At 39.6% G+C, this 25744-nt stretch overlaps 1 protein-coding gene across 1 annotated transcript; it reads right to left on the bottom strand.

Annotated features, from left to right (window-relative positions):
- Nucleotides 1-10588: 10588 nt before the first annotated feature.
- LOC101127646 (cyclin-dependent kinases regulatory subunit 1-like) lies at nt 10589-11339 on the bottom strand. Its single transcript, XM_055375613.2, has one exon. It carries the CDS (start codon nt 11311-11313, stop codon nt 11074-11076), a length of 240 nt encoding a protein of 79 aa, XP_055231588.1. The 5' UTR covers nt 11314-11339; the 3' UTR covers nt 10589-11073.
- Between the last annotated feature and the right edge of the window lie 14405 nt (nt 11340-25744).

Below are 25744 nucleotides of genomic sequence, written 5' to 3'. Positions count from 1 at the left end.
AGCAACCTTAACTCAACTTGCAGCCTTAATTCCCTGTTGCCATGGAAGGTTACATATTCACAGATTCCAGGGATTCGAGCATGGACATTTTGGGGGTATCACTATTTTGCCTATCCCAGGACCTGAGAACAGTGGCCACTTCTGGGACTATACAGGGATGTTCCCAATTCCAGAGGAACTGGAATGCTAGTAATTTATCTGGAGAGGACAGATGTGGCTTCTTTATAATACCCCCTTGACAGTACTTCAGTTTACTGCAACCTGAAGGAAAACTTGCTATGTTAGTTTAGTACCTGAATTAAACCTGAGAAGCAATAAGATTCCTAACTGCTTAATTCCTTTACCTCTTTCCCTTCTTAATTTTGAGGTGTGTCTGCTGCCCCTGCTTCTGCATCAGTGCTTTTGCTCTTTTTTCCTTTTGTTTTGTTTGTTTGTTTTTAATTTTTTGAGACGGAGTTTTGCTCTGTCACCCAGGCTGGAGTGCAGTGGTGCGTGATCTCGGCTCACTGCAACCTCTGCCTCCCAGGTTCAAGCGATTCTCCTGCCTCAGCCTCCCGAGTAGCTGGGATTACAGGCGCCCACCACCACGCCCGGCTAGTTTTTGTATTTCTAGTAGAGACAGGGTTTCACCATGTTGGCCAGACTGGTCTCAAACTCCTGACCTCAGGTGATCCACCTCCTTGGCATCCCAAAGTGCTGACATTACAGGCATGAGCCCCCACTCCCAGCCAGTGCTTTTGCTCTTTTACAGAGTCCTTGATTTGCTGATACAACTATAGCCTTTGCAGATAGAGAGGGGTCTTCTTCAGATGCAGACCAAGTACTCTGTTCTTGGCACGCCTCCTGAGAAAGTTTTACCATCCCCCAGATCCCCTGCTATAACACATTTCTCCTCATCAACTCTTCATTGACAAAAAGTTTGAGTTAGCAACACTTACTGTGTGCATGTCACACAGATACACATACACAAAATTGACTCTGGCAGTTTACATGGAAAAAGAAACGAGAATACAATTTGGCTTATAATAGAAACCCTATGCAAAATTTAGTAATAGAAGCTAATTTGAGGATAATAGAAGAATTGCTTCTATAATTACATAAAATCATACTGTTCAGGAATATCAATTCTTTTCTAAGGTCTCAAATGCGCATTTTCATGACCAATTATATATTTGTCTCCTAAACTTAATCTTCCCTCCTGATTTCATGGCATTAGTAGTATCCAACCCAGAATTTGAGAACATCAGAAAAAAAATTATCATCCGAAGTGAAGCTAATATGAATCAAAATGAAGGAGATTACTAATGAACAAGAGTGACCTACATAGAGAGTTGATATGCGTTATTAGGGAACTGAGCCCGAACTTAAGTGCAAATCTTCGAACTTCTAAGTCCAGAAATTTTACTCTTTAAGGTAGAGACAAAATTCTGGCTTGTTGTATCTTGGAGGGATGGGCAAAACTTAAGGCTGAGCTGGCTGTTCACGTAGGAGAATCCCTCGTTGTCAAAGGACAGGGTTAGTCTCTTGTTTAGGAGGGCACTTCCTGTATTTGGTCTACCTGGCATTAAGTAAAGGTATGGCCTCATAATAGGCTCTCAGCAAATATTTGCTTGCTGCTTGAGAAGTGTTTTTTCTTCAGTATAATATTTTTTTAACCTGGTTTTGACCTAGGTGACAACCTCCACAATGGTTGGTTCTTAAGGAAATGGTATCAAAAGAATGAGTGCAGGGTGAGGAGGGTTTGGGGTTGGATTAGGAGTGGAAATTTTGCATGGCTTTGGGGATGTAAACACAGGGAAAGGCAGCTGAGAGACACACAATTATTGTGTCATTTTCAAGGCAATATAATGAGCTTCTTTCATCTGAATGGAGCTGCTTATGTAATGTGGGCGTGGGTGTTGGGTTGGGGGGATGAATAGGGAGCACGTTCATGCCTTTCTCCAAGCAGGCCTATAGGAACATTCCTGTCACCCCCTACCTCTTTCTCTCTTCTCCTTTCATTCTACCCACTAAGAGGAAAGACAGGAAGCAACAAAGTCCACTTCAAATCACACTAAGTAAAAAGCCAAGTATCCTTGTGTACTTAGCACATTATTTAAATACGTTGCTGCTGCTGATGACATACCCTGAAAAAGTTACATAATCTGGTTGTGAAATGCACAACAAAGAAAGGCAATATCTTCACTGGCAATTGTCTATAAGTTGCACACTGTAGGGACCAAGGGAAAACATTCCCTTCACCCTCTGAAGGTTTGCTGAAAATCACCGACAAAAGACAGACACAAATTTATTTGATCATAATTTTACATGAATGTGAGAGCATTCACAATGAAAACTCAAAGATACAGGAGAAACTGTCCATTTTTCTGCTAAGGTTCAACAAAGTACAGATAGCTGTGTAGAAATATGATTGGACAAAAAATGTGGGGAAACCAAGTAAGGCCTGTCTGTCTAAATTCTTCTTGGCCTCTGAGCATGCATTCCTTCCTTCTGGGTATGGGGCATGTCCCTGTCTGGAGTGGGGGGGTCTCATGACAGTCAAACAAGGTAGATTAGATAGTTTGTCTTCATGGCCAGTTTCTACACAGAAAGGCAGGGAGAAAGTTAGAGTAATAATTTTAGTTTTTATGGCTGGCTTTGGGAGAAAGGGGTTCTGGCTTCTGACTCATTTTGGGGAAGAGGGATTCTAGTTTCTGTAGCTAGCCTTGGGGGAGAATGAAAGGCCAGCGATAAGAGGGCAGGAGAAAGTCAGAGATAACTGCTCTGAGACCTTCATTTTGGGGTATCATTTTCTGAGACCCTACAACACCTATCTTTTCCTTTGCTCAGAGTTGAAAACCAACTTGCCCATCAACTTCAGAATTCACAAAAATGGGCACAGCAACTGAAAGACAGGTGTTATTATTCTTTTAAAATCCAAAGAAGGCCAATCCCAATGACCTTTATAAAGCTGTATTTCCTGAGTTAATGGAAAGAAAACTTTAGTATTAGAAATTTAATGGTGCCATGCTTTATTTTCTCTTATCCAAATAAGGTTTATTTCATAGCTTATCTTTCTTCTCTGTGTCCTAATTTTTGGAAGTTTTAAGTTTGTAGTACATTTATCCTGACTACAGATCAAATGCCCTTTAGTGAAGAAGAACATATTGAGAAATCACAAATCATTGCTGTGTTTACATTTCTATTATAAGAGTTAAACATTTGTTTTAAGTAAGGGATTATTACTCTTAGTTGCTTCCTAATGAAGGTTGTTTAGCAAAGCCACTTCAAAACTGTGAGAACATGAAAATTTTGCATCTTTCTCACTTTGTATTTTATAGCAGGAATCAAAGTTCAGTCAGTTCTCTAACTTGCAGAGACCTCCAACTTAGGTTAATAAAGAACTAGTTTTTTTGTGTGTATTTTGTCTTTGTTGGGCAATATTTAATGGACTTGCTAATAGTTCTTTGGAAATTGAAGAGTTAGTTATGGAAGACTGAGAGAAGGGCAGGGAAAACATTACTTAGGTGAAGTAGCCTGAAAACTTAGTTCTAAGGCCATAACTTATTAACTGAATGACCTTGGGCAAATCACCTTGCTGAACTGAATTATTGGAATTGCACTTGAATTGAGGAAAAGGTAGCTGAAAAACCCTAACATGGAACAATTAGTATATTGGTCCTGAGCAAGCACTCTGGAATCAGACTGCCTGGGTTCAAATTCCAGCTCGGTTGCCTACTGCATTTGACCTAGAGCAAGTTACTCAACCTTTCCATGTGTAAATTCAGTATCTATAAAATGTGGATGAAAATAGTACCTGCCACATAGAGTTGTATGATGGTTAAATGAGCTGGTATATGTAGAGCACATAGGAAGTTCTACTACTTTCATATAGGAGTTAGTATGCTTACAGTGGTCTTAATATTGAAATCGGTTAACGATCAGTTCACGTACAGGACAATTTGCCACATACGATGCTTGAATTTTTATGATCATCGTGAAGAAAAAGGCCTTATGGATGACAACCAAAACCATCTACACCCACAGAGCTCACTATTTACAATCATTAATGTAACTTTACTACTCCATCCTCCACTCTTTATTTTATTTTATTTTATTTTTTTGAGACAGAGTCTCGCTCTGTGGCCCAGGCTGGAGTGCAGTGGCATGATCTTGGCTCACTGCAAGCTCCGCCTCCCGGGTTCACACCATTCTCTTGCCTCAGCCTCCCAAGTAGCTGGGACCACAGGCGCCTGCCACCACACCTGGTTAATTTTTTTGTATTTTTAGTAGAGGCGGGGTTTCACTGTGTTAGCCAGGATGGTCTCGATCTCCTGACCTCGTGATCCACCCGCCTCGGCCTCCCAAAATGCTGGCATTACAGGCGTGAGCCACCGCACCCGGCCTCATTGTCTCTATTTTTAAAATTTTAAAATGTTTTTAAATTTTTTATTTTTTAAAAACATTTTATTTGAATTTTGGTGGGTACATAGTAGGTATATATAGATATATATATATATTTATGAGGTACATGAGATATTTTGTTACAGGCATGCAATGCATAATAATCACATCATGGAAAATGAGGTATCCATCCACTCAAGCATTTATTTATTCCTTGTGTTACAAACAATCCAATTCGACTCTTTTAGTGATTTTAAAATGTACAATTAAATTATTATTGACTACAGGCACCTTGTTGTGCTATCAAATACTCGGTTTTATTCGCTCTTTCTATTTTCTGTGTACTCATTAACCATTGGTAACTTGCCCCCACCACCCACCACTATCCTCTCCAGCCTCTGGTAACCATCCTTACATTCTCTATGTCCGTAAATTTCATTGTTTTGATATTGAGAGCCTACAAATAAGTGAGAACCTGCAATGTTTATCTTTCTTTGCTGGGTTTATTTCACTTAGCAGAATGACCTCCAGTTCCATCCATGTTGTTGCAAATGACAGGATCTCATTCTTTTTTGTTGCTGAATAGTACTCCATTGTGTATAAGTACCATACTTTCTTGATTCATTCCTCTGTTGATGGACACTTAGGTTGCTTCCAACCAGGCTGGAATGCAGTGGCATGATCTCAGCTCACTGCAAACTCCACCTCCCAGGTTCAAGTGATTCTTGTGCCTCAGCATCCCGAGTAGCTGGGATTACAGGTACCCACCACCACGCCCAGCTATTATTATTATTATTATTATTATTATTATTATTATTGTATTTTTAGTAGAGACAGGGTTTCAACATGTTGGCAAGGCTGGTCTTGAACTGCAGACCTCAGGTGATCTGCCCCCCTCGGCCTCCCAAAGTGCTGGGATTACAGGTGTGAACCACCGCTCCTGGTCTTTCTTTCCAATTGGATGCCCTTTATTTCTTTTTCTTCTCTGATTGCTGGAGCTAGGACTTTCAGTACTCTGAAAGAGACTCTCCTAAGAGACTCTTGCCCAAGAAGAACATAACTGCAAATAACTGTTGCTCATTCTGGGAAATTTTCGAAAAACATATTGACTCTTCTATAGAAAGCATCAAACAACGATTTATACCCCAGATATTTTGAATTCCTTTTCTTAAAATCCTCATCTTGCCTTTTCTACCAATCCTAAACTATTATTCTTACCCAATAATAAGACCCCTAATTGAAAGGCCTGCCTTAAGTCAGATTTCAAACTCTCATAAATATCTTAACTTTCCGTTCCCTGCCCAAGATTCTGTCATGGTTTCTTTCTTTTACTTCAATAAGAATAAAGTCAACTTTGTCTGATCAACAAGTCGTCTTGATGATATATATGGGAAGCCAGTCTTCCACTTGGATTAATGGAATTAGCTCTGGATTTGAGTTAGAAGTTAAGAGTTTAAGTCATAGTTCTGCTACTTGGTTCACTAATTTTCAGATACCTCTTCTGTAAAATGTATGTATATGAAATATATACATATATATAAAAGTGCCTAGTATAGTGTGTGATAAAGGATACTTAATAAATGTTTCTTACATTATCCTTACTTTTCTTTTTGGTTCCCTGCTGGAGAAGGGAAAGTCGGGGAAGTGAGTATACTGTTAGTCTGTTTAAGCCACCATCTCTGGGTAAGTGCTCCTTGGCCTTTAGTAACTAACCTTATAAATACAGCCAATGCTAGTTGAAGACCCTGGGGGATGGGCATACTTCTCTCTGCCAGGGCCACCATAGTTTTCTGAAAGCAGTGCACACAAGACCCAGAGCAAATACTAACTTTTCATACCTGCAGAGAACTAGTAGCTAATGCTTATCGATGGAGGGCTGAGGAGGACCAGCACTCAGCTACTTTCTATACATAAGAACCTTGTGTGTATGCAGGAGGTGTCCTATGTAGGCATTTATTAGGCCTTCCAAGGGTTTTCCCCATGAACATCATCTTGCTCACTGACTCCTCTCTGCTTGCTTTCTCACTTCCTGTGCCAGTTATTGATTCATTGACTCTGAGGTCCATATTCGCCCTTTTTGTCTGCTATGGGAAAATGGGTCTGGGCCCTTTAAATATGCTTCTTTTGCCAGCTGCACAAAGTTCATCTTTGTCAGTAGAAGGTGCTGGAGAGACATTGTAGGAGAAAAGTATTTAATTTCATGCTCTGGTATGCTTGCTCAGGCACTCTCCTGTAGGGCTCTGGGCTTCTCCAGTGTAGGCAGTTTCTCCAGTCCCCAGTCCCCACAGTGCACAGCTGCCAGCAGCATGTAGTGTCCAGCAGCTTCACCTGGCCCCCACCTTGGGTGGTTTTGTAGCAGAGTGCCTCTCATGAGAAACCTCCCTGTAAACATCTTCCTGGGAATCCTTGATGATGGATTTTTTTTTCTAGCAAGTTAACAGAAGGTGGGTTTCAGGCATTAAAGTATGAAATTTCAACAAATTGATTTTTAAAAATAGAATTGACTTTTATTAGCAATTTATGAACTGGGCATCATCCAGTCTACAAAATAGACAGAAACTCCACTGGGCATAGCAGAACAGTCAGTTTTTGTAAGATAACTTTGGCAGGAACAAGGAAGCAGCATAGTGCAAAAGGTGGATTGGTTAACAACAGGTTACTTTTCTTGTATGAGTTAAAGCAAAGGGGATTTTCTTATCCTGCTGGCTCAGGTTGCCTTGGCCCCTTTTGGTTGGTTGCTGTGAATCTCCTGTTTTTGTTTTAGAAAACTGGCCTGTTTGGGAATTTGGCTCTCATTTCTTTCCTGATTTCTTGGAAGGTCAAATCTTACAAGTAAACAGCTTAGGTTTCAGTTTGGTTACATGGAACCTTAGCATGAGTGATTCCATTTTGGGCTGGTCTATTGGGGTATAGTACAGCAGCTCTGTCCAACTCAATTGCCTTCCATAAATTTTATTTAACACCAGCAAGTTCTGCTGGTGAGACACCACAACTTCTCTGTCAGTGAGTCATAACCATGACTTGCTGACGAGGTCTGGATCTCATCCCTGGGTGAGGTAATCTTCCTTGGGAACTCTATTTTGGGACCTGGTGTGTCGACTTCTATATCTGCTGTTCTTATATTCTGTAGTGTTCTCCTTACCTTTTACTAGGCAGTCTCTCATTTCTCCAATCCTCTGTTATAGTTAATAATTGTTTTTTTATTTGTTTTGCTTTGTTTTGTCTTGTTTTGTTTTGTTTTGACAGTTTTGACAGTCTTGACTGTTTTGACTGTTTTGACAGTCTCACTCTGTCACCCGGGCTGGAGTGCAGTGGTGCAATCTCCTTTCACTGCAACCTCTGCCTCCCAGGTTCAAGTGATTCTTGTGCCTCAGTCTCCCAAGAAGCTGGGATTACAGGTGCCTGCCGCCACCCCCAGCTACATTTTTTTTATTTTTAGTAGAGACAGGGCTTCATTCACCATGTTGGCCAGGCTGGGCTCCAACTCCTGACCTCAAGTGATCCACCCACCTCGGCCTCCCGAAGTGGTGGGATTACAGGCGTGAGCCACCATGCCCAGCCAATAATTGTTTATAACATTTCTTTGTGTGTTTTTCCCCTGATTGAACCCAAACTGATATGCTTCTCAAGCCATTTCTTTATCTTATCCTCTTTGATTTAATGTGGTGTACTAGGTTGTTCTTGCATTGCTATAAACAAATACCTGAGACTGAGTAATTTATAATGAAAAGAGGTTTAATTTGCTCATGGTTCTGCAGGCTTTGCAGGAAGCATGCTGCTGGCATCTGCTTGGTTTCTAGAGAGGCATCAGGGAGCTTTTACTCATGTTGGAAGGTGAAGCAGGAGCAGACATTTCTCATAGTGAAAGCAGGAGCAAGAGAGAGAGAGAGAGAGAGCCGGGGAAAGTGCCACAGACTTTTAAATGACCAGATCCCCTGTAAACTCAGAGCAAGAGCTCATTTTATCACCAAGGGGATGGCCCAAGCAATTCTTGAGGGATCTGCCCTATGATCCAAACACCTCTCACCAGGCCCCACCTCCTACACTGAAGATTACATTTCAGCATGAGATTTGGGCCAGGATAAACATCCAAACTACATCATTGGGAAAGGAGACAAGGCCCTGCCCTAAGTATTTGCCAAATCCCCCATTAGAAATAACTAAATCACAGTACTCATCAGTCTTTTCCGGAGCTTTGGAGATTTTGCAGCTTCAAGTACCCCTAATTTCAATGTCTTTTTCTCCTCCTTCCAGTTACCGCTCCTCCAAGGCACAGTTGTAGAGCCTTGTAGTCTGTATTACGGAAAGAGGGTCATAGGGAAGGGGGGCATAAAGAAGAGGAGCTCTAGTTGATCTTCTAGAGAATTTGAGAGCAAACACATCCTGCCTTCACAGAAATTAATTTTCTTTGCAAATTTTCTCTACAAGAGGCAGAAGACCAAGTTATATAAGAAAAATCCATTGTTCCTTTTATTTATTGGGAGCTAGAATCCTGTCTGAATTACTTTAAAAGAGCATTTTGGGCCGTGCGCAGTGGCTCATGCCTGTAATCCCAGCACTTTGGGAGGCCGAGGCGGGTGGATCACGAGGTCAGGAGTTCAAGACCAGCCTGGCCAACATGGTGAAACCCTGTCTTTATTCAAAATACAAAAATTAGCTGGGCGTGGAGGCGCGCTCCAGTAATCCCAACTACTCGGGAAGCTGAGGCAGGAGAATCACTTGAACCCGGGAGGCGGAGGTTGCAGTGAGCCGAGATAGCGCCATTGCACTCCAGCCTGGGTGACAGGGTGAGACTTCGTCTCAAAAAAAAAAAAAAAAAAGAGCATTTTGCCTTCTCTCAGCCATAATTTACATTACAAGGCATGATACATTATCTGGTAATGTCTGGTCACAATGATTGCAATCTCGTTCCTCATTGAGATGTGCTGTGTGTGTATTTCCCTGTTTTTTAAATTTAAATGAAACAATCTCAAATTTCAAAAAATAAGACAGGCTACTAACAAAATACATTTAGAAATAATTTATGAAATTGAGAATGACTAGCATTTATTTATAAAATTGCTTCCCCTTTTTGTACTAACTTTTTACTCGATTGAAGTTATTTTCACATTCTTTTAACCCACAAGGCAGCTGCTATTTGACCATGTCCCTCATTCTGTTCATTACTTATGAGTGTTTGTAATCCTCTCCTGCATCTTCCATTCCAAGGCAACCACTGATCTGTTTTCTGCTGCTATTGATTAGTAAGCATATTCTAGAGTTTTATGGAAATGGAATCATATAGCAGGTACTCTTTTTTGTTTGACCTTTATCACACAGAAAAATTATTTTGAGATCCATCCATGTTGTATGCACTGCTAATCCATTCCTTTTTCAGTTCAGCAAATGTATTTCTCAGTTCAAAGATTTATTTTTATTTTAAATTATTTCAATCTCTTTGTTAAATTTCCCTGATAAGTTTCTGAATTGCTTTTCTCTGTTATCTTAGAGATCACTGAGTTTCCTTGAAGCTACTATTTTGAATTCTTGGTCAGAGAGGTCACATATCATCATCTCATTAGGGTCAGTTACTGGTTCTTTGCTTTGTCCATTTGGAGAGGTCATAGTTCCCTGTTTGTTGTTGTTTCCGGTGTTTATATGTCTATGTCTTTGCATTGAAGGATGAGTTATTTATTCCAGTCTTCTCTGTCTGGCTTTTTTTTTTTTTTAATTGGATATATTTGCTTAGAAGTTGTTTACTGCTAGGTCACTGTCTCCTTTTAGCTCTAGGTGGTGCTTTAAGCTCAAGTTCACCTCTGCTCTAGTAAACAATCGGCGCACTGCCCAATCCAAATGGGGGAGGTCCTAAAGGGGATATCCCAGCATTTTAGGAAGGCTGTCTAGTGGTTCATGCCCAGGGGATCTGTAGGATGAACCTCCTGTAGCATGGTGCTGCTGAGCAGCCACTCTGATTTGGCGTCATGCTGCTGAGCAGCCACTCTGATTTGGCGTCTCCTGCTTATGAGTTTTCAGGTCTGGGGATGGTAGTCCTGCCTCCCGCCTTTGTCACTGCCTGTCCTCAGGAATATTTTTCCCTTCAGGCACTCGCAATGCTTCCGGTGGGTTAAAGCAGAAACATCCTGCCTGGGAACCCAAGATGGTGGGGAAGTTGATTGTACACCTCAATCTTACTTTTTCCAGTGTAGAAACAGGGAGTTGGGGGAAATTGTTTTTTTTTTTTAGATTATAAAAACTTCCTCTTTAATCAAGGCTTTTAACATGAACAGATTTCTTGAATAAAATGGAAAGTTTCCAGTACACTGAAACATAAATCCACAAGTCACCATACATACAACACCCTGCAGGAAAAAACAAAAACAGCAAGTTTACATGATCCCTGTAACAGCCATGGTCTCAAACTCAGATGCTTCCTCCATCTGCCAAGTGTGTTCTGCATACAGAGCACATCGTGGCTTCTGGGGTCACACTCAGCTGAGGCTGTGGGTCCACAGAGCACTCATCTGGCTGGGCTATGGTGGTGGTGGCTCTACTCAAGAAGCAAAGCAGTTACCAGCACATTCAAACAGTGTGTTGAACATCTTTTAAATATCAAAGTGAGAAACAGAAGTCAACATAATAATGTTATCAGAAAGATGTTAGGAAGTAAGGACAGCTGTGTAAAGCTCGAGGCTGAAAAGTAGCTTGCCAGCTTCATTTCTTTGGCTTCTTGGGTAGTGGGCGCCGGAACAGCAAGACGTGCGGTTCTGGTTCATGGATCATATAATGGACCCATCCCTGACTCTGCTGAACGCCAAGGTTCCTCCATTCAGATTCAGACATCAAATGGGTTTCAGGGACCAGCTTGGCTATGTCCTTGGGCAGCATGACATGTCGATACTCAAACTCCTCGTCGTCGTATTTGTCCGAATAGTAAATTTGTTTGTGCAACATGATTGCTTGGTTTGCTAGCCTTCAGCCCTGCACCGCCAACCTCCAAGCAACTCCCAACAGCATGTGCTCTCACCCACTTTGGCCTCCAGTTGGGGGAAAATTTTCTATGCGCTTGGTGCCAGGCAGAATGGGGCAAGGGCACTGCACTGTGGATGTTGAAGTTTGATTCTCTTACCGTCGGCTCAGAGTTTTTTCACTTCTCTGCTGCCCTGGAAACGGTCTCATCTTCCTATATAAGATCTGGGATGTTTCTGCTGATAATCTTGGCAATGTATATTTGTTTTTGGTTTTCTGTGGGGAGGAGAATGAAGCGAGTTGGCTTCTATATCATTATTTTGGAACAAGAAGTCCCATTCTTTTTTATGGTTTAGTAATATTCCATTGCATGATGCATCACAATTTTTTTTTTTTTTTGAGATGGGGGTCTCTCTGTGTTGCTCAGACTGGTCTCAAACTCCTGGGCTCAAGCTATCCTCCCACCTCAGCCTCCAGAGTAACTGGGATTAGAGGCACATACCACGATGCCTGGCTTACATAATTTTTATTCATTCACTTGTTGATGGATATTTGCAATGTTTCCAGTTTTTGGCTATTGACAAGTAAAGCTGCTATGAACATTTGTATACAAATCTTGTGTATATATGCTTTGATTTCTCTTTCATTGGGCAAATACTTAGGTATATGTTTAACTATTTGATAAACTGCACAATTGTTTTCTGAAGTGGTTGTACCATTTTACATTTCCACCAGAAATTCATAATAGTTTCAGTTGTTCCACATTCTCACCAACACTTGGTATGATCAGTCATTTTAATTTTAGACATTTTAATAGGTGCGTATCAGTTGCTCATTGTGATTTTAATTTGCATTTCCCTTAACTAATGGTGTTGAATCATCTGTTAATGTGCTTATTTGACATCTATATATCTTCTTAGGTGAGGTGTCTATTCAAAATTTTCGCCCACTTTTAATTGAGTTGTTTCCTTTATATATTCTGGATGCTAGTTCTTTAACAGATATGCAATTTGCATACATATTATCCCAATCTGTGGTTTATCTTTCTATTCTCTTAGTATTTTTTTGAGGAGTGAAAGCTCTTAATATGGTCGAAGTCCAATTTACCATTTCTTTTATTTTATGTATCACGGTTTTGATGTTATATCTAAGAAATCACTGCCAAACCCAATGTAACAAAGATTTTCTCTTATTTTTTTCTAGAAGTTGTATAGTTATAGACTTTACCTTTGGGTCTCTGATATATTTTCAGTTAATTTTGTATATACTGCAAAGCGTGAATTTAAGTTTCTTTTTTGAATATGGTTGAATATCCAACTGTTCCAGCACAATTTGTTGAATAGACTAGATTTTCTCTGCTGAATTGCCATTGTACCTTTGTAAAAAGCCAATTGACTATATTGATATGGGTCTATTTTTGGATTCCCTATTCTGATCAACTGACCTATTTATCAAACTTTACACCAATACCAACTGCAACTTTATAGAGTAACTTGCTCTTATCCTCATTGTATATGTTCCAAGACCCCCAGTGGATGCCTGAAACCATGGATTTTACCAAACCTCATCTATACTATGTTTTTTCCTATGCATATAAAACTTTGATAATGTTTAATTTATAAATTAGGCAAATTAAGAGATTCATAAAAATAACTAATAATACAGTAGAATGATTACAACAATATACTGTAATAGAAGCTGTGTGAATGTGGTCTCTCTCAAAATATCCCTTTTTAAAAGTTTTATTTTATTTTTAATTGACACACAATAATTGTATTTGTGGGATACAATGTGATATTTTGATACATGTATATTCAAAATATCTTCTTGTACTATATACATCCTTCTTCTTTGGCATATCTGAATTGCCGGCATCACTACTCTTGCACTTTAGGGCCATTATTAAATAAAATAAAGGTTACTTGAACACAAGTACTGCCATACCATGACAGTCAATCCAATAACTGAGATGAATACTAAATGACTAATAAGTGGGTAGTGTATACAGCGTGGATACACTGAAAAAAGAAATGATTCACATCCCTGGCAGGAAGGCACAAGGTTTTATCATGCTTCTCATAATGATGTGCAATTTAAAACTTATGAATCGTTTATTTCTGAAATCTTCCATTTAATATTTTTGGACCATGGTTGACTGCAGGTAACTAAAACCACAGAAAGCAAAACCATGGATAAGGGGTCACTATTGAAGTCAAGTAATATGTCTTCCTACAAATCAAGTAATATAAGTAATATAAGTCCTCCAACTTGTTTCCTATTTTTCAAAGATATTTGAGGCATTCTAGGTTCTTTGCATTTCTATATTAATTTTAGAATCATCCTATTAAGCTTTAAAGACAGTCATGCTGACATCTTATTTGGGTTTGCTTCAAAGAGACGGCTTCAAAATATTGAGTCTTTCAATCAATGAATATGGTATATTTCTGCATTTATTTAGGTCTTCTTTCATTTATCTCAGCAATGTTTTTTAGTTTTCAGTGTGTAGGTATCACATGCACTTTGTCAGGTTTATCCCTAAGTATTTTATATATATATAAAATATATATATATATATACTTGAGATAGGGTCTCACTCTACTGCCCAGGCTGGAGTGCAGTGGTGTGATCATGGCCCACCACAGCCTTGACCACCTGGGCTCAGGTGACCCTCCCATCTCATCCTCCCAAGTACCTGAGACTACAGGTGCACACCGCCACACTAGGCTAATTTTTATTGGATTATTTTGTAGAGATAGGGTTTCACCATGTTGCCCAAGCTGGTCTCGAACTCCTGGGCTCAAGTGATCTGCCTGCCTTGGCCTCCCAAAATGCTGGGATTACAGACATGATAGTATTTTATATTTTTGTTGTCACTGTAAATGATATTGTTATAATTTATAACTTAAATTTCCCATTTTCATTGCTAGTATATAGAAAACACAATTTATTTTTCATTATTTATCTTGTATCCTACAACTTTGCTAAACTCATTTATTCTAGTATTTTTCTTGTAGATTTCACAGGACTTTCTGCATAGACAGGAATGTCATTTGTGAATAAAGACAGTTTTATTCTTCCCTTACAATATGAATGCCTTTCATTTTTGCCCTGTTTCACTGGCTGCAGCTTCCAGTATAATTTTGAATAGAATTGGTGAGAGTGGATCCTTGCCTTGTTCCTGATCTTAGGCAGAAAACATTCAGTCTTTCATCATTAATGAGGTTAACGGTAGGTTTTTCATAAATGCCTTTTATTAGGTTGAGGAAGTTCCCTTCTATTCCTAGTCTGTTGAGTTTTATTGATTAAGTTTTGAATGCTAAACCAATCTTGCATTCCTGGGATGAACCCCACTTGTTCATGATGTATTTTCCATTTTATATATAATTAGATTCAATTGCCTGGGGCAATTATAGGGCTCACTTAGTTTGTTTCCTGTTTCTCAGCGATGATTGTCCATTGCCCAATGTCCAATGTCTTGAAAACTGCTGTTTTACAGTTTTGTCCCTGTAAATTTGGTCCCCGTTACTCCATCTTGACTAGAAGCAGAAGTTCAAATGTTGCATTATTAACGTGAACTCTGGAGAAACTGTGATAAAAAACCTGTCTTTTCTGAATCATAAGCCAAAATGACGTGTATGTTTTCACACTAAATAGCGATAACAGAGACTCAGAAACGCAGCAAATAGAAATGGAAATCCAAGGCTCAAGAGGCATCTGTAAGTTTGAGAAAGTTTGCTATTTCATTTAAACAGCAAATTAAATATATTTTGTAAGGTTAGCAGAAACAGCTCTTTTTAAAATGATATTCATAATTTCTATTCTAAGAAAAGAAATCACTAGCGAGTGTGTATACACACACAGAGGAAGGAGGAAGCAGTGAAATTAAAATTTTTTAAAAAACCAACCTTTACATCAATTGGCGTATCTCATGCAGAGATCCTTTAAATTGAACCTAGGCACTCCCAAAAAGAAAATCAATCAAGAGTGGTATCTTCTTATAGGTTAAAAAGACATTCAATATTCATAGAATTGCTTATCTGCAAAACTTTATTTATTTATTTTTTTGAGACAGAGTCTCGCTCTGTCACCCAGGCTGTAGTGCAGTGGTGCAATCTCCGCTCACTGCAGGCTCCGCCTCCCGAGTTCACGCCACTCTCACGCCTCAGCCTCCTGAGTAGCTGGAACTGCAGTGCCGGCCACCATGCCCGGCTAATTTTTTGTTTTTGTATTTTTAGTAGAGACAGGGTTTCACCGTGTTAGCCAGGATGGTCTCGATCTCCTGACTTCGTGATCTGCCCGCCTCGACCTCCCAAAGTGCTGGGATTACAGGCGTGAGCCACCGCGCCTGGTCAAAACTTTAACTTTAAAGATAAGTATAATCGTTATGAGTTATCCCACAAGTTCAGGAATACTTTGAGAATATATTCCAATTTTTGCAATTCTTATTTTTTATTAATTTACAAGGGGAAGTTAAACCTTTTTAGCAGAAGTGGTAGCTCCAGAAACATCTGGTGTTTATAAACAGCAGCTTGTGGGTGGAGACTATGTCTCCCTAATTTGTCAGCAGTTCAATACTGCATTGATAGACAAGTTGAAGTGGCCTAAAAGCTAGAATTTTGAGAATTATGTTAGCCTAGTTGAGCTTTGGATCCATTGTTCTGGAGTATTGATTTTCTTTTCCCAGGGATCTTAATTTAGTTTAGTTTTAGTTTTCAATAAATTATTTGTTCATTCATATAATGGTGCTTTGAGAGAGGATTTGATATAACGTTTCAGGATCTATTCAAAGGCTCAGACCGAGCAGGAACAAAACACTGCTACAAGGACTTCCTCTAGACACACCTCTTTTCATCTCTGCAGCAATTCACTTTTCACACTATGGACTGGACTCCCTTTGAGTAACCAATAAATCACAAAAGGTGTGTGTAAACTGTTTTTGCTTCAGTCATACTTGACTGTTTTATTAGGCATAGATCCAAGTGTAGGCTACAATCATGATTTTTTTTTTTTTTTTTGAGATGGAGTTTTGCTCTTGTTGCCCAAGCTGGAGTGCAATGGTGCAATCTCGGCTCACTGCAACCTCGACCTCTGTCTCCTGGGTTCAAGCGATTCTCCTGTAGCTGGGATTACAGGTGCCCGCCACCAAGCCCAGCTAATTTTTGTACTTTTAGTAGAGACGGGGTTTTGCCCTGTTGGTCAGGCTGATCTTGAACTCCTGACCTCAGGTGATCCGCCCACCTCGGCCTCCCAAAGTGCTGGGATTACAGGCATGAGCCACTGCACCCAGCCTTACAATCATGATTTTTTAAATCTTAAATTTCATCTCCTAATTTAAGATTTCATCTCCTTTGAATAAAATAAAATCTCAGCTACTGGAGTACATTAATTAATGCACCACTTCATACACATAACAGTTTCCCATGTCAGTCTGAGATCTGACTTACATTTTCCTTCAAAACACTTTCCATTTTTTTCAAAATTTAATTATCTATGGAGCAGCTAAATCTCTCTGCTCAAAAGACCATTAGTAGAATGTCAATGTAATTTACAGAGGTGTTAACAAGATAGCATACCTTAAACTCTGGTTTCAGATTGAATTTAAATATTTATTGAATTTAAATATTGGTTTTATTAATTACCAGCTGTAGGACTGTGCCTCAGTTTCCTCTTTTTTTTGGGGAGACAGGGTCTCACTCTGTCACCCAGGCTGGAGTACAGTGGTGCTATCATCGCTCACTGCAGCCTCTACCTCCTGAGCTCAGGCGATCCTCCCACTCAGCCTCCTGAGCAGCTGGGACTACAGGCATGCACCACCATGCCCTGCTAATTTCGTTTATTTTTTTTTTGTAGAGATGAGGTCTTGCTATGTTGCCCAGGCTGGTCTCAAACTCCTAGACTCAAGTGATCCTCCTGCCTCAGCCTCCCAAATTGCTGGGATTATAGGTGCAAGCCACCGTGCCTGGCCTGGTTTTCTCTCTCTCTCTTTTTTTTTTTTTTTTTTTTTTTTTTTTGAGGAGTCTCGCTGTGTCGCCCAGCCTGGAGTGCAGCAGTGCAATCTCGGCTCACTGCAACCTCTGCCTCCAGCGTTCAAGTGATTCTCCTGCCTCAGCCTTCCAAGTAGCTGGGATTACAGGCGCCTGCCACCATGTCCCGCTAATTTTCGTACTCTTAGTAGAGACAGAGTTTCACCATGTTGGTTAGGCTGGTCTTGAACTCCTGACCTCAGGCGATCTGCCTGCCTCAGCCTCCCAAAATGCTGGGTTTATAGGCGTGAGCCACCATACCCGGCCAGTTTTCTCATTTTTAAAAATGGGATAAAGGCCGGACGCCCTGGCTCATGCCTGTAATCCCAGCATTTTGGGAGGGTGAGGCAGGCGGATCACCTGAGGTCAGGAGTTTGAAACCAGCCTGGCCAACAGGGTGAAATCCCATCTCTACTAAAAATACAAAAATAAGCCTGGTGTGTTGGCGCATGCCTGTAATCCCAGCTACTGGGGAGGCTGAGGCAGGAAAATCATTTGAGCCTGGGAGGCAGAAGCTGCAGTGAGCCAAGATAGCGTTATCGCACTCCAGCTTGGGTGACAGAGCAAGACTCTGTCTCCAAATAAATAAATAAAAATAAAAATGGGATAAGATTAGTAACTAACTCATAGGGTCGTGGAAGTGAGTAAATGAAATAAAACATATAAAGGGTGTAGTACTGTGCCCAACACATGGCAAATGCTTCACAAGTTGTTGTTTCTGCCTCAGATTAAAACCATTGGGAATGTTTTCAGTGGAGTGTAGGGTTTCTTTTAAAAAAAGATGGAAAATTTCTGATTTTGAGGGCTTCAATATTTAAAGGGGAAAAGCAGGCTGGAGGGGAAAGAGGGAGGGCATGGTCACATTACTGAATTTACATATTGCTAGAGAATAGGAGCAGGTAGGGGAATAGTCAATTATGTATTTGTCTAACGCTTAGTAAATCGGCACTTTACATAAGATAAGCTGAACATAGAGTAGTTACCTGTGGAGATATTTAACCTTTTATGTGTAGCTATTTGCTTCGAAACAAAAGGAAAGGCAGTTTCTTGCATGACTCAGCTTTTAGCTTAATTTTTTCCTTTGACACAGTGAATTGGGTTTCCAAGATTTTATTTTCCTTTTACACAGCACACCCAAAGTACATGACACAATCTAATTTCATGTGGGCAACAATAACTTTCACATTGAGCATATGAGAAATCCAGAGAGACTCATGGCATAGATTGTGATATAAATAGAATCCTTAAATTGTGGAGTGTACCCACCTATACATGAACTAAATCTATTTTTATGAGATCATCACTGACTCCATATTGAGCATATTAAGGAACCCAGAAACATCTGTGGAATAGAGTGTAATATGAAAGGTCTGCCTACAGCTGTGTAGTGCACCCAACTGTATATAGAATAAGTCTACTTTCATGGGGTCATCACTTCCTTCCACACTAAGAAAATTAGGAATTTAGAAAGATCCCTAGTATAGATTGTGGTGTGATTGCTGCCTCCTTGATTTGTGTAGTCCTCTCAACCATGCATAGACTAGGTCTACTTTGATATGACTATCACTAAATCACATTCACATATGAGTAGATCTGAATAATTTATGATATATACTGTGCTATAAATGGCAGCCCTTCAGTTGTGCAATGTAACAATCTCTGCATGGTAGACCTATTCTCTATAGTTATCCATTCTTTTTTCTTCCTTGAATTTTAAAGTACAGATTCCCTGAATTTTAGCTGAAGAAATGACCACCAAAATAAAGACAACATTTCTCAGCCACTTTTGTAACAAACTGTGGCTATGCAAATGCTAGACCATGTGTGTAAGACATGTGAAACTTCCAGGAAGTGTCTTTAAAGTGAGGTAGATGCTCTTCCAGAAAATTTGAATGAGATTGGATAGTTGAGCCTAAGAAGTCATATTCGGACATGAGGCAGAAGCTATGTGTGGAGGATAGTAGAGCAACAAACTGGAATGGGCGTGTTTCTTAATGACTGGAGGGTTACTATGCCATTCCTGGGCTGCTGACTTTGACTACTTACTTGAGAACTATCTTGTTTATAAGCCACTCCTTAATGTAAGATGTGAGTCCAACGTAGCCATTCCAAATCCCAACTGTTAGGGTTATTTTTATGTGTCAACTTGGCTAGGCTGTTATGCCCAGTTGTTGGTCAAATGCCAATCTAGATGTTGCTGTGAGGTTATTTTTTTAGATGTGATTGATATTTAAATCAGTAGATTTGAGTAAACAGATTACCCTCCATAATGTGGGAGGGCCTCATCCAATTAGTTGAAGGCCTTGAGAGAAAAGACGGGAAGGCTACTGAAGAAGAAGGAATAATGTTTCCAGATTGCCTTCAGACTCAGGACATCAACTTCTTGCTGGAATTTCCAGTCTGATCTGTGGGTTTGGGTCTTTTTAGCCCCCGCAATCATATGAGGCAATTCCTTAAAATAAATCTCACCATCTCTGTCTTTCTCCTTCTGTCTCTCCGTGTGTGTGTATACACACGTTCTGTTTTTCTGAAGAATCCTGACTAATCCATCAACTAATTCAGTTTTTGGTTTATTTTAGTTCATATATTCTATTCTGCTTCAAAGACCGCCTGCTTAAATACTATAAATAAATGTTGCAGAAACCAGCTATGAGCCAACAGTGTCACTTTCGGACAAGTGATTTTATACATCTATAATTAGGTACAAATAATTAGGTAATAATCCTCTGCATGTATCACAGAACTATTTTGAGGACAAAATAGCTGTGTTTGGAAAACAAAGGCAAAAAAAGTACTTTAAAAAATATAAAAGACTATAATTCTTGATATCCAGAACAAGTTATATATCAACTGTTGTGCTTAACAACTTACTCAACAGCTAAAAAGAACAGACTTTGCAGCTTGTAAAGAAATATGACTCAATTTTCAAGTCGAGCGCTTCGAACAGAACTTGAAACGTACGCCTGCAAAATTCCATTCATGACTGGGATATTTTGTCTGGTTATTGGGTCAAGTTAAATGGATAATTGCTTTACTAGGTGTGCATGCCTGGCAGCCCACTATTAGGGTTTTATGGGGATTTTGGGGTCTGTAGAAGCTGCATACAAGGAGGCACACTTTTCCTACCTTTACCTCTGTAGCTGAGCCTTAGCATCAGGAGTTTACTAGCTAGAAGAGAAAGCTTGTCCAACCCACTGCCCGCAGGCTACATGCGGCCAAGGACAGCTTTGAATGCAGCCCACCGCAAATCCATAAACTTTCTTAAAACATTATGAGATTTATTTTTTACAATTTTCTTTTTTAAGCTCATCAGCTATTGTTGGTGTTAGTGTATTTTATATGTGGTCCAAGACAATTCTTCTTCTTCCAATGTGGCCCAGGGAAGCCGAAAGATTGGACACCCTTATTAGAGCATCTCTTGTTCTTGACCCAAATGGTAGCATAAGTGACTATTCTATCGCTTATCTTTGTTATGAAGAAACCCCTTAAGTAATAAAACAAAACAAAAAACTTTTTTCTTTTTTGATGTAGTCCATGTACATAATTATCAATATTTGGAGTGTTGCCTCAACTGGTCCTTGTGGCAGCCCTAAACTTTTTTTTTTTTTTTTTTTTTGAGACAGGGTCTCACTCTGTCACCCAGGCTGGAGTGCAGTGGCTCAGTCTCAGCTTACTGCAACCTCTGCCTCCCTAGCTCAAGCAATCCTCCCACCTCAGCCTCCTGAGTAGCTGGGATTACAGGTGTGTGCCACCATGCCTGGCTAATTTTTGTATTTTTGGTAGAGATGGGGTTTTGCCATGCTGCCCAGGCTGGACTTGACCTCCTTGGCTCAAGCGATCCTCCAGCCTCCGCCTCCCACAGTGCTAGGATTACAAGCGTAAACCACCATGCCTGGCCTAAACTTCTTATGTTATAAGTCTTGATTAATTCTATCTGGACTCCAAATTCCCCTAACAGATACCATATTTATCTATTCTGTTAGCCCCATCGGTTTCTGCCATATAAATGTTTTCATCATTCCTCACTAACAAGTCTTTCTCACTATGCCACAGTGATTATACACTCATCATACTAAATCTTTTATTCTCTGGGATATGTCACTCTTTGGCATCTTTCCCGTGTCTATCTGTGTGTTTTTTCTTGCCTTTACATGTTCATAATTACTGTAGTATCTCCTAAGCAGGAATCTTTTTTGCAGGGCAAAGCTAGGTTTCAGCTTGCTTAATCTTAGGTATAATTGTGACTCTTGTTTCTCAGGCCATTCTTGCCATGGGGAAAAGGTTAAAGACCATCTCCTGAAAAGAGGTATTTGGAACAAGCCTGCAACAATTTTTTAAAATTTATTTTTTGGGGGAATATGTAATACAAATACATAGTACAAAAGGGCAAAAAGCTCCCTAGGCACCCAATTCCTCTCTCTGGAAAGTAAACAAAATTGTCAGTTTCATGTGACTCCTTCCAGAGATATTCTAGCATTTAAAAGATATACACAAAATAAAAAAAAATAGAAAAAGACACACAAACATATATACAAACACACACAAACATGAGAGAGAGAGGGAGAGAGAAGGGACGAGGGCATACTGCATGTACATTATATAACTCCTTTTTTTCACTTAATATATCTTGGGGAATGTTTTATATCAGTACACATAGAGCCATCTCATTCTTTTAAATAGCTGCATTATACTCCATTATATAGATGAGCCGTTATTTGTCCAATTCCTTACTGAGGAACACTTGGGTAATTTCCAATCTTTTGCTATAATAAAAAATGCTGTAATGAGTGTCCTTCTACATACATCATTTCACACACCTATGAAAATATCTCTATAATAACTAAGAGCAAAACTCCATAGTCAGAGGACCTGTGAAGTTACAATTTTTTATAGACATCTTTGACCATTAGTATAAGGGGAAAATGGAATCTCTTTGTAGTTTCCATTTGCATTTCTCTGATCACAGTGAAGTTGAGTATCTTCTCCTAGCAAATTGTTTTGTTTTTGTTTTTGTTTTGTTTTGCTGTGAGATGGAGTTTTGCTCTTGTTGCCCAGGCTGGAGCACAGTGGCACGATCTTTGCTCACTGCAACCTCCGTCTCCTGGGTTCAAGCGATTCTCATGCCTCAGCCTCCTGAGTAGCTGGGATTACAGGCGCCAGCCACCATGTCTGGCTAATTTTTGTATTTTTAGTAGAGACAGGGTTTCACTATGTTGGCCAGGCTGGTCTTGAACTTCTGACTTCGTGATCTGTCCGCCTCGGCCTCCTAAAGTGCTGTGATTACAGGCGTGAGCCACCGCACCCAGCCTCTTCTTAGGCTCTTAATGCTGAAAATCCTCAAGGTATCAATATATCACTTCATTCCCTAGAGTTCTTGATATGCCTATCAAAGCCAGGTGCTTTTTATATGCAGAAGTGATGAGAATGTCCATCCTCGCTCCCCTGTTGTTCCTTACCTCCTAGGCATTGACCCAGGCCCCTGTTTGTGTCTCAGTGACATTTGCTTTTTTTTTTTTTTTTTTTTGAGACAGAGTCTCACTCTGTTGCCCAGGCTTGAGTGCAGTGGCACGATCTTGGCTCACTGCAACCTCTGCCTCCCGGGTTCAAGCGATTCTCCTGCCTCAGCCTCCAGAGTAGCTGGGACTACAGGTGCATGCCACCACACCTGGCTAATTTTTGTATTTTTGTATTTTTTCTTTTTTTGAGACGGAGTTTTTCACTCTTGTTGCCCAGGCTGGAGTGCAATGGCGCGATCTCGGCTCACTGCAACCTCTGCCTCCCGGGTTCAAGCGATTCTCCTGCCTTAGCCTCCCGAGTAGCTGGGATTATAGGCATGCACCACCACACCCGGCTAATTTTTTGTATTTTTAGTAGAGACAGGGTTTCACCATGTTGGCCAGGCTGGTCTCGAACTCCTGGCCTCAAGTGATGCATCCACCTCGGCCTCCCAAAGTGCTGGGATCAAAGGCTTGAGCCGCCGCGCCCAGCCAACATTTCCTTTTAAAACCAGCTCCTCAGCTTCTGCCTACAGGACATATTCTCAAGGCAGGTCAGTCTGAGAGCAGGGAACCGATATCTGGGACAGACATCAGGCTGTCTTCTTCATTATCTGAAGCCATCCTGATACAAACAGAGTTCTCCTGACCTTACTCACCAGTATATCATGTAAGCCTGAATCCCAGTTCGGGTGAAACCTGGGGTCACAACTCTATAAGGCATGCTAGGTCCATCCCTGTGTGGGTCCCTACCCTGCTTTCTCCTTCTATTCCCTGTGCCTCCCGTCTTAAACCCCAACTCTAAGTCTCTGTGCTCTAAGTATAGTGGATTATTGGCTATTCCCTAAATGTGCATCAACTTTCACATCTCCTTAACTTTCCCCATGCTGATGTCTCTTCCTGGAATCTCCTTTCACCAATTTCTACTTGAAGATTGCTTCTTCATTCTTTATGACTCAGCTTTAACGTTCATTCACCTGTCAAATCTTCCTCAAGGCTCTTCCGCATTGCAGAGGCCTCTAGCATCCCCCCAGGCTCCTAAATGAATATCCAGTTATTTATTTTTTGTCTATAAATATTTTATAACTATCATACTATTTTAGTAGTGCTTTGTAAATAATTTTCCTACCAAAAAATTAATGATATTCTGACTTGGAACTATTTCTTAGTCAATCCTGGCAGTCTCTAACTGGGAAATCAAACACAGACAGTTGCTTGATGGTAGGAGTTATTTCCCAGGCACTAACACAGAAGGTATGGTCAAAAAGTATTGGCGATGTAGATGACTAAGTGATTGAATAGATAAGGTATGATGTGGCAGACAAGATGGCAAGCAGGGAGCAAATGGCAGTGCCACAGCTGGGGGCATGTAAAAATGACAAGTGTTTCCCTACTTCTGGGAGTGACAAATTACTTCAGAAAACTAAGAAGGGTATCTGTTGAAATACTTGACTCATAGGTTAAGGTGCCTTAATGGTACATTCAAGGAGAAGAGGCAGAGTTCCTGAAATCAGGACTTGACCTAGTCTGGGCAGTGGGTCAACTAGCTACCCTTGGGAAGGGGTGTATGTCCTAGATGATTCTGGACTAAGAATATCCTGAGGAGAGGGCTCTTACGTCTCTTGGACATATGAGGATACCTTGATAGACACAAAGATGTGCCTTGTGGGTGTGTATTTATAGTAAAAAATATGGCACTCAGTATATTTAGTGAACAAATAATAGAAAATAATTGTAGTTTCCAACTGGGCAGGTATTAGGAAGGTATGTATGGAATTGGGTATGGCATATTTCAGTGACAAGTCTGTTTTCCACTTTCCCTTGCTTTTTTCTTATTCCTTAAATTTATATAATTTTGTCTTTTATATATGGCAATTTTCCAATCATCTTATTTTCTACTTTATTTTAAATATACAAATAAAACATATTTATTATAAAAGTAGAAACCTCAAATAAGCAAAAATGGAGAGGGAGAAAAATTTTTCCCAAATATCATCTTTTGAAGATAACCACTGTTAAATTTTGGTGGCTACCCTTATGAAGACAAACATTTTTCTTAGTAATTTTTTTATAATATTGAGTAGAAAATAGCTTTTATCTCACACTATAATTTTATTTTTGAAATATTTACTCTCTTTTTGCATATCTTCCCAGAGATAATGTATTTAGAACTATAAATATATATAACATATAATCCGTTATATACATTATATTATATTAATATAATAATATAATTATTAATATAATATATATTTCATATATGTGTATATTTCATATATTCACTTATGTGGGATATATATCCCATGTAAGAAATATATAAAATATGATATATAAACACATACACACAGACACACATATATATGTGTGTGTGTATATGTATGCGTATATATTCATATATATGTGGAGTGTGCTATTCATTTATTTGGGATGAATAGCACACTCCAAATTCTTAGTTGAGAATCATCTAGGACATATATATATTTAGATATATGTATATGTATATATGTATATGCATACATATATGCATATGTTTATATACACACAAATACGTATATATATGCATATGTGTGTGTATATACATATGTGTGTATATATATGTGTGTGTGTGTATATATATATCCCACATAAATGAATAGCAGACTCCAAACATTATTTAACACCTTGTTTTTTTCTTATACTAGATCTTGGAGATCTATTACATTTCAGTTCACTGAAATTTCCAATGTTTTCTCTAGGTGGCAAAAACTATTAAAGTGAAAGACATCTTTTTTTGAGTGAGACTAATTAAAACAGACAAAGAGAAGGAAATATATTTTAAATGACACTCAGAACCCCGAATGTCACGAGGCACAGAGAACAGCAGTTAGGCAAAGAACAAGAGGTATGCAGTGGGTAGTA

Source organism: Gorilla gorilla, chromosome X (genome assembly GCF_029281585.2).
Source record: "Gorilla gorilla gorilla isolate KB3781 chromosome X, NHGRI_mGorGor1-v2.1_pri, whole genome shotgun sequence".
Lineage (NCBI taxonomy): Eukaryota > Metazoa > Chordata > Mammalia > Primates > Hominidae > Gorilla > Gorilla gorilla.
Note: the sequence above shows the minus strand (reverse complement) of the source record. Positions and strands in the feature narration are given on the sequence as shown.

Coding starts and splice junctions, on each gene's coding strand:
- LOC101127646 (XM_055375613.2), bottom strand. CDS start 11,313: ATGTTGCACAAACAAATTTACTATTCGGACAAATACGACGACGAGGAG.